At 33.8% G+C, this 10,118-nt stretch overlaps 1 protein-coding gene across 5 annotated transcripts in view; it reads right to left on the bottom strand.

Annotated features, from left to right (window-relative positions):
- Positions 1–8: 8 nt before the first annotated feature.
- Positions 9–10,118, bottom strand: part of CCDC73 (coiled-coil domain containing 73) — a gene marked incomplete at its 3' end in the record, with an annotated part of 140,739 nt that continues 130,629 nt past the window's right edge. For all 5 annotated transcript variants that reach the window (XM_079928486.1, XM_079928484.1, XM_079928488.1 and 2 more), the window contains 3 exons: positions 8,279–9,784; positions 5,116–5,249; positions 9–224 (listed from right to left, as the gene is read on the bottom strand). In XM_079928486.1, coding sequence (XP_079784612.1) covers positions 9–224; positions 5,116–5,249; positions 8,279–9,784 — 1,856 coding nt within the window. The remainder of the gene's footprint in view (positions 225–5,115; positions 5,250–8,278; positions 9,785–10,118) is intronic.

Raw genomic sequence — 10,118 nt, 5'->3', positions numbered from 1 at the left:
ACATTATTTTAATCCGTTTTTCCTACCATCTCTTCTGCTTTTCTTTTTTTAGGTAGGTTGTCATTTTCGGAGCTTAGAAACTTTTCAATTTCATTTATTTGATTTGTTACCAAGCTCTGCCAGTCATCTTCACCAGTAGAAGACACAGCCAAACCACTGGTTTTGATCTTGATTTCCTGAAAATGGCTTTGTGGCAGGGTTGATTTCAGAGGCTTTGTTTTCACCTAGGAAATACCAAACTTGTTTTACCACTGAAATTTTTACTCATTTTCTAAACAATCATCAAGTTTCAAGAAAATCCTTAAGCCTCTGCAATTATGAGTATGTGATAAAAGCTACCGTTTTCTTGGCTAATTTTCAACAACTACCTTAGTAATTTTGGCACCAAAAAACTATAAAATGTGAATCTGTAGGCTTATGTAGTAGCTCTTCAAGATCCCTAGTGTATTCCAGGAATACCACAAACGTTTCCTTAAAGGTCTTAAGCTTACATTGAAAGAAAACATTTAAAACAATGCAGATAAAAATCTGTTTTGTCCTCTACTCCCCTTCCCTTCCCAAACATGTCTATGTTTTGTAACTTCTATCAAAGCCAGGGGAAAATTTAAAATGCTAACGGAAGTGAACTGCCATATAAAAACTGCCTTTTACTTCATGTTTCCTCTTATGCTTCAGAGCGCCATTGTTGGAGAAACAGGAAAGAGCAATGAGGTGTTTGGAAGCTGGCATGTTTCCAAGGTACCACATTGGGTCGTACTTCTAATACCATGTTAAATAAGTTTTCCATTTTAAGGTTTCTTCTGATTATAAAATAATTACTGGAAATTTAGAAAATAGAAGTGTAAAGAAACTAAAAATCACTAGTAATCCACTATCCAGAGAGATCTGTCAACATTTTGGTATTTGCTATTAGTCTTTCTATTAGTGTATTTGACCATTCTATAGAATTTTATATCTCGGTTTTTCCCTCTGTGAGTTGTTTCCTAGGTCATTAAAGTTTCTCATAAGCAAATATCAGTGGCTGCAAAATACTTCTTATGGATGATCATTTAACTATGCTATTGTTAACATTTGTTTCCAATTTATCCCTATCATCAAAAATTAATTTCTTGAAAAAAATCTTTTATGGACTTACCAGATTCTCAGATAAAATCCTCTGTTGAAAGGGAATATATTTTAGAGGTATGGAATAGGATAAGAATTAGATTAAAATTTCCCAAGATTCCAGCCACCATCAAACATTTTGATGTAAATATTCAGGACTCCTCTATATATATACACTTTCAAAAAATTTGTATCATATTTATATCATTTTCTATGTTGGGTTAAAAACATTTTTAACATTTCCCTCTAGAAAGAGCATGGCTCCATCATATTCCATGTTCCATAATTTAATTAATATACTTAAATATACATTTAAGTTGTTGGAAAACATTTACTGTTATAAATTAGGCTATAATGAATGTCATTTGTTCATAAGTCTTTGTGAAGATCTTTGAGTACTGCCTTACATTAAAATCTTTCCCAGTCTGGTAAAAATGGCATATTTGTAACATTGTGTTGTCAAAGTGAGATTATATAGTAATAATTTTTAAAATGAGTTTAAATGTTTACATTTAACCTCAGTTTCCTAAAGGGAACTTTTGGATTGCTCTCTTTGGTTCCTGAGAATTCTAGTCAGCCGCCAGTCCCCTCAGAGTCTTAGCCTCTGATCCTTAGGGTAATGCTGGGTTCTTATTTGTCTGATTGCCTATGTTCCTATGAAATAACAGATGAAAAAAGTATCAGCACAGGACCACCAAGAGACCTTAAGTCGTTTAACTTTTGTGGGCCTCAGTTTTCTCATCAGCTTCTTTTAGTTAGAAAATGCTGTTATTGTAAAGAGTAACATAATAGATAAAAATGCGCATAAATGTATATTTCTCATAATATCTGGCATATAAGTGTTCAGCGTACTTCATGTAGCTCACAGGGCCAAAATGAATGTTAGACATCCATGCAACACTGAGAACCTGCTTCCTAAGTGCAATGGGCAGTGTGTCAGTTTCATGCACTACTGAGAATAGTTACAGAGAAATAGACCAAATCTAAATGTAGGTTGCTACTGATTTTGGAGTAAAATGATTGATGATCTATATAACATAATGGTCCTGCTTTGCCAACAAAATGCTAGAAGCGTTTTGGTGCATTTGATATCAAGTACAAATCACCTAATTTTCCAAAATCCTGATTCCTTGACTTTTAATCTTGAAAAAGGAAGGAGACATTTATACATATCTGCTTTAGTTTGTTTCCTTACCTACTTGGTGGGAGGGGCAGTAAGGATTGGCTGTAGAGAGAAAGAAGATGTAATTTTAAAGTTTATAAGCCTGCAGGAGACGCAAGAGGGAAGAGATATGGGAACATATGTATATATATATAACTGATTTATTTTGTTGTAAAGCAGAAACTAACACACCATTGTAAAGCAATTATACTCCAATAAAGATGTTAAAAAAAATTAACTTAAATGAACCTAATATCACTGGCTGTGTAAAATAAGTGGCTTTCTTTGCTTACTCTGGCCCCTCTCTCCCATCATTCCTGGGTATTATCAAGATTGCAGCAGGCTACCAACCTAACCCCTGCTCTAAGAATAAAAAACACTCTTCATCTTGCTCTGGATCTGTAGGGGAAAAGTGGATTAGCTCATAATAACTACCCAGAATTTTACAGGATTGATGTGGACAGTATGCATAAAAATACGTTGAAAAATGTAAAGAACTTATATTCCCTTTCTATAAGTCTTCCCTGGCTGTAAGTCTTCCCTGGCTAAGTCTTCCCCTCCCTGGCTATAAGTCTTCATAAAATTCACTTTTCATTTGGAACAGAAGTTGGCAAACTTTTTCTGTAAAGAGCCAGAGTAAATTTTTTTGGCTTTGTGAGCCAAGTGGTCTCAACTGCTTGATTCCGTCATTGCAATACAAAAGCAGCCACAGAACTACAGGCAAAGCAAAGCAGTCGGCTGCGTTTGGCCCTCCAGCTGTCATTCAACAGCCCCTGATTTTAGAAAAGTGTATGTAAGCAAGTAAACAGGCATCATAAAGAGACTAGATTGGCCTGGTTTAATCCAGGGATCAAAGCATTTTCAGTAGACTAGGCAAGAGTTGATCTGCTTTTAAATTTGTCCCACATTGGATGTTAATTGGTAATCAAGGTTCAGCTGGGACAATGATACATAGCATAGTGCGTGATGCCTAGTGATAATCACTTAGCTAAACAGACATTTAGTGTTTTACATACACCAGTATTTTGAGAAGAAATTTTTTATATTATGAAAATTGAGAAGGTTATGTAGCATGCAACTAAGAGCCAAGATACCTAGTCAAAGTCCACTGCAGACTGTGTTCCTAATGACTTTGGAAAATTACTGAGTTTGGAAAATTACTTCACATTTGTGTCACTGCCTCATCTGTTTTTTGGGTTTTTTTTTGCGGTATGCGGGCCTCTCACTGTTGTGGCCTCTCCCGTTGCAGAGCACAGGCTCCAGACGTGCAGGCTCAGCGGCCATGGCCCACGGGCCCAGCCGCTCCGCAGCATGTGGGATCCTCCCGGACCGGGTCATGAACCCGCGTCCCCTGCGTCGGCAGGCGGACTCCCAACCACTGCGCCACCAGGGAAGCCCTGCCTCATCTGTTTTTAAAGATGTAGGACTGTTGTGGGAATACTTCTACGGAAGAGTTTTAAATTCTATAAATATAAATTCTTAACAACATTAATTAACAGAAAAGGCATTAGGAATCAGATACAAAGAACTTCCCTATTGGGTTTATTATAAAAATGGGCTTGAAAGGGGGATGTGAAATGTTCCATCATACCCTTAAACTGTTTGAAACAGGACAATTAGAAGTATTAAGTATTCAACCCAATTAGAATGGGTGTCTAGCTTTGATACTCAAGCTTCTTTTTGCTTTTGCTTTGATTCTATGACTTGTCCAATTAGCCAAGGTAAGAACTTAGATTTCCCAGTGCCCGGCCCACTGCGCTTTAGTTACCATAGTTTAAAGATTGTACACTTGAACATCAAGCTGAAACGATTTGTTTTTGAGCTCAGTTATGCAAAGGTGGAAAAGGTAGATCCTGATTTTAGTTTCAACTTTCCCAAAGGGAGAGTTATGCTATCTTGAGGTTTCTCCAATTTAAAAATGGAAATTAAATGTACTGTTAGAACCTATTACTTGTTAAGGCTGTGTTAGTATTATAATTTTCACTTTAGATGTGCTAAAGGAAAAGTTGTTTAATGTGCATCTCTAAAATTTAAAATATACAGTGACTATGCAGTTGTTTTTTTTGTCATTTTTCCTAAACTTTTTAGGTTACCTTTTAGCAGTTATACCTGTAATTGTTTTTTAGATTTTGAAAAATAACAGCCTTTTTTTTTTAATACAGTCTTTTTTGCACTAAAGTTTTGCACACTAAGTTAAAAAACTTACAGATTTTCCAAAAAAAAAATCTGTCAGTTGTAGTTACTTGCTTTTCATATGATAAATGGACTCTTGGAGCCAAATAATCTCTACAAATACTTTGCTTAATATTTATATCCATACTTGATATATTTATGAATATTTGATCCTTTCACATACTGTGTTTTAATTGAATTAATTTAAAATAGACAAATTCTTCCTTTGCAATAGTCAGTTTCCCAAAATAATATAAATTAACTTAAGCACTATTAAAAACAACTGAACTCTATTGATTAGATTATTTAAGGCATCTTTTATTAAAATTTTAAATGCTCAAATGAGTGAACTATTTTTTTAATAGTTTAAATAAATAAATAAATGCTCAAATGCCACTATTCCTAAACTTAGGTGACTAAAAAATATAAGTACTTAATACACTACCTCACACTCTCCTTCCCAAAACAGGCTGGATTATATCTATTTGATTTATACACTGTGACTTTTTCCTGCTGTTTTCCATCAAACTTAATTGTGAAAAATGGTGCCATGTTGCCCTCTTGATATTATTTTGAAGATCAGTTAGGTCTTAAAGCATCCAGATGCACACAGTTCTACACATATCTGTAGAATTAGCTCACTAAGGTCTGCTCCGCAATATTTTTAATTGACTTACGTGTTCTGTGGGAAAAGAAGAATCACAAAAAGTCTTTGCAATTGCATTCCTCTCTTCACTGGGCTCTCTCCTGGGATCTGGATGAATACTCGAGTTATTCAAAATGTCAGCAACTCTGTTAATGCTGGTACTATCTGGTTGACAAAAAGGAAATGACAACTAAATTTTATTCTCCAGGCACTCATTTTAGGGACTAAACTTTTTTCTGATCCTATGCTTTGTATTTAAAAAGTAACAATTTCTATTTTCTTCTCAGTTTGAACACTGGTTTCCATAGGGTTTGCCCTTACATTAGGTATTTCATTTCAGAAAACAATTTTTTTATTGCTACTTTCTAAAACCTGCTGATTTCACATTAAAATTAGTGACATGGTATGAATATCTTCTAAAGCAATATAACATACCTTAAAATGTTATCCTTATTCCCCTGGTTACTGCACTGACTACACATATAAACATTTATATAGTGAACATCTTACCAATTCAAAGGGAAAAGTCTGAACCAACTGAAAGTCAGATTTGTAAAATATATTTAAAAAGAAATTGGCCATGATAAAAAATCCAACAAAGGGCTGTCTAGTAGGGGGTCATTGGGCTTTAATAAATAGATAACAATGATTTAGAGAAACATGTAAGGTTAAAAGATATTTAGGAGTATCTTTTATAAGTCTGAGTATTTTACAAGTTGAATTTCTATAGAATTTTAGTCATCTCTCCTTCCATCCTAATTTATATGATTGAGATTTAATTTAGAAGGACTTGTGAGAAAATGGTAAATGTTAGACCAGTCCATTGACTAACAGCATTAAACTAACCACAGCATTTGACAGACAAAATTAATGGAATCTGAAGTTTAATACATTTTATTATATCAGGAAAATTACAGTTTGTGAAGTGAGATTTTACAGTGTTTTGGTGTTTTCTATTTTCCCCTATATTACTTCTCCACTCATGCCAGTAAACAAGATATACTTATTTTGCTTTTAATTCCCACATTTTCTTTTTAAAATTTTCTCAATTTCCTTTTTAAAAGAAGCCTGTTAAGTCAGAAGGCCATGCAAAGCTTTCCTTGTAATCCATATTTCTTCACTGGGTCTAGACACGTATTGTTAAACAGGCAAAGTTCCCGTAAAATCTAAGACTGTCTACGACAACCTTAACAACTTTAACTATGAGATTGCTATTAGCAAAATAAACATATTTTTATCATGATCATACTTCTTAAACAATATTTTTAAGTTACATTTATACAGCACCTATATATGTTATGTAGTATATCTCTATGTTAAAATATCTTCAATATTAAAATTTTCAAATACACGACAATGAAGGATATGAACATCAATGTACTCATCACCCACCTTCAGTACTTCAATATTAAGTCACGTATTTCATCCATTTACCTCTCTCCCTATTTTTTTTTAATTCTGGAGGATTAAAAAAATTGTTTTATAATCTTGTTTCTGATTATTTTAAGAATGATCTAAGTTTTAGGTAAACTGCAATCCATTTAAGATTCTTTTGTTATAACTTACCAAGTTTCCTATACTTTGGTGTTTTTTTTTAACATCTTTATTGGAGTATAATTGCTTTATATTGTTGTTAGTTGCTGCTGTATAACAAAGTGTATCTGCTATACATATACATATATCCCCATATCTCCTCCCTCTTGCGTCTCCCTCCCACTCTCCCTATCCCACCCCTCTAGGTGGACACAAAGCACCAAGCTGATCTCCCTGTGCTATGTGGCTGCTTCCTACTAGCTATCTTACGTTTGGTAGTGTATATATGTCCATGCCACTCTCTCACTTCGTCTCAGCTTACCCTTCCCCCTCCCCGTGTTCTCAAGTCCATTATCTATGTCTGCATCTTTATTCCTGTCCTGCCCCTAGGTTCTTCAGAACCTTTTTTTTTTTTTTTAGATTCCATACATATGTGTTAGCATACGGTATTTGTTTTTCTCTTTCTGACTTACTTCACTCTGTATCCATCCACCTCACTACAAATAACTCAATTTTGTTTATTTTTATGGCTGAGTAATATTCCATTGTATATATACCACATCTTTATCCATTCATCTCTTCATGGACACTTAGGTTGCTTCCATGTCCTGGCTATTGTAAATAGTGCTGCAATGACCATTGTGGTACATGACTCTTTTTGAATTATGGTTTTCTCAGGGTATATGCCCGGTAGTGGGACTGCTGGGTCATATGGTAGTTCTATTTTTAGTTTTTTAAGGAACCTCCATACTATTCTCCATAGTGGCTGTATGAATTTACACTCCCACCAACAGTGCAAGAGAGCTCCCTTTTCCTGGAGGATTTTTAAAGCAAAACTTGCACATTGTTATTTCATGTGGTGGTTTGAAAGAGTAAAACAGTCTCCACTATCTAAACTATTTAATATTTGAATATATTAATACAGGCATATAATTATTAAGGGATTCAATTTAAAGTGTTTCAAACAGTGATAAATATCAATGATATGAAAGGTATTAATGTTACACCTCACTATTACTTGCAAAATAAAAGAACAAAGCTAGATTTGTGGTGCTGGTGAAGGGACAGATAAAAATAGAAAAATTAAGGAAAGAGGGAAAAAATTGGGAGAAGAAAGTGACAACATAGGAGAGAAACTAAAACATAGTTCTGAGAGAAGGAAGTTTGGGTTTTTTTGGGTATGTTTTTTGGGTTTTTTTTTTTAGTATAGAAAGAAAAGGAGTAAACATAACACTGGCAGAAGCCGTATCAACAACTTCACTGCATTTGCTCTAGAAAGTAAAAAAAGAGATTTGGATTAGGTAGATGTTCCTAATTTAAAATTAATGACCCAGACTTGTGGCTGTTTTTGCTATTTTCAGTTCTTTGATAATGAAAGGATTTTTTTTTTTTTAATTTCCAAAATGCAATTGACCTCTGTACATGTTGATAATACTGGCTCAGATTTAGGTGAAAATAAGTCCACTTCCATTTAAATAAAACTTTTCCTACTTTTACATATATATCAATACATATAAGGAGTCTTTTAGGTTTAGGCAAAAAAAATACTTATATATATAGTAATATAAATAAATTTTCATTTTAAACAATCTGGAAAATTTTTACCAATAAGTAGAAATACAAATTTTAAAAGAATTAAAACATAACCCTTATTTTCTTACCTGGTCCGCTATCCTTCCCGTCATCATCCACACCAACATTTTTACAAGGTGTCAACGAAACCATCTTTTTGTTTTCTAATAGACCTATTGGTCTCTTCTTCAGCAACAAAGGAATGCTAGATGTTGAAGTGCTCACTGTTTGACTTTCAATTTGATTTACTTTTGGCCAGGAACTGGGGTCTAAAAAATTCACATATACTAGAGTTTTCTCAGTTTTTTTATCTGAAGTTGAAAGATCAAAGGCTGACCTTCCACTTCTGTTTACTAAATCTCCAGATGGCTTTATGTGAAATGGACATGATTCTTCCAGCTGTCCTTCACTGTAAATTTTTCCTGAAACAATGTCATTTAATGACTCTGTTTTCTCTGTACTATTTAACAATGTATGCTGTCTTTCATTAGGGAAGAGGTCATTTTTTTTTACTTCAGTTCTCTGATTCTCATCAATATGACTCTCTTTACTGGAAAACTGTATTTCTGTGGAAGTTTTCACATGAATAGCAGTTTTCATATCTTTGGCTTGTGAAGCATCTACATTCTCATTGTTAGTCTGAAGATGGGAAACAGTCACATTGTCTTCTAGATACCCCAAACAGTTCTTAACTTGACTGTTATGGATATCATTCACATTTTTCCTATATATAGTTCTTTTCACAGGGCTTGAGTTGGGTGTCACCAACACAGGCATAATATTAACATTTTTATCTGAATTCTTTAAAAGTACGTTCAAATTGTCACTGAAAACAGCAGAAGAAATGGGGCGGTTGATTGCTATATCACAGGGAATAGTTAGTTCAGGTTGCTCTGAAGTATCATCACCAACTTGCCGAAAATCTGAAATTTCTTTAAATGGCAATACGCTACATTCACTTTTTTTATTTAACAGTTGTATTTGTCTTATTTTACATTGTTTATCATCTAACATAACATTCCTTGAATCCGGTAAATTGTATTTCTGACACTGGACAAGATTCCTTTTTACATCTAGAGATGAATCCAAATCTGCTTTGGTTTGGCAACTATTTGTAATTTCCTTCTCCGTGTCATTTTCTTGAGTCCCTGGAAGCAATCTGAATTGTTGTTTGAATGGTTCATCTTCAGAAACATCTTTTTCATGATTTGTATTGCAAGCCATCTCATCTAAAATACTGTTAAATGATGTTCTGTTATTTTCAACCCCCAGGTGTACATCTGCATGGTGATGATCTAATCCTTCAGTTCTTTCTGGATGTATCTTTTCTCTTTCTATTGATATATCTGCCACTAAAAAAGAAATATTTGGTGATTTAAATTCTGTACACCCATTATCTTTTTCCAAGTCCACCTTGTCTTGTATTTCTGTAGTAACCACTTTTGTAAAGTCAGTAACATCCAAGGTTTGTCCTTGACTGATTAATTCTTTTTCTATGCTGAGGGTTTTGCTTAGGGAGATTTCACTTTGATTTTCATTCTGAGGTACAATAGTATTAATTTTCTTCTTGGGGCTTTTTTCAAAAGGTTGTAAGTCTGTTATAATGAGAACACAGTAAATTTTTGGGTTATACACAAAAGCCTGCTTTTATAAAATGCATGTTAACTATTTTTATAAAAACATATTTAGCTTTAAATATTTCACTGGCAAGCTATTACACAAACATAATGACACCAATTTTATATAAATATTGAGTTCCCTTTAATAAGCATGCTAAAATGTTCGACTCTATTCACACTAAATTTTTATTTCATAACAGCAAAAGTATTTTTGGTTTAAAAAAGTTAAGTTGAGGGCATTACAAAAAGGTTATTTCTCTAGTCTGTTGCTTCCTTTTGGGCATATGGTACAATTCCATATAAACACACA

Source organism: Stenella coeruleoalba (genome assembly GCF_951394435.1).
Source record: "Stenella coeruleoalba genome assembly, chromosome: 8".
In the NCBI taxonomy this organism is placed as follows: Eukaryota; Metazoa; Chordata; class Mammalia; order Artiodactyla; family Delphinidae; genus Stenella; species Stenella coeruleoalba.
Note: the sequence above shows the minus strand (reverse complement) of the source record. Positions and strands in the feature narration are given on the sequence as shown.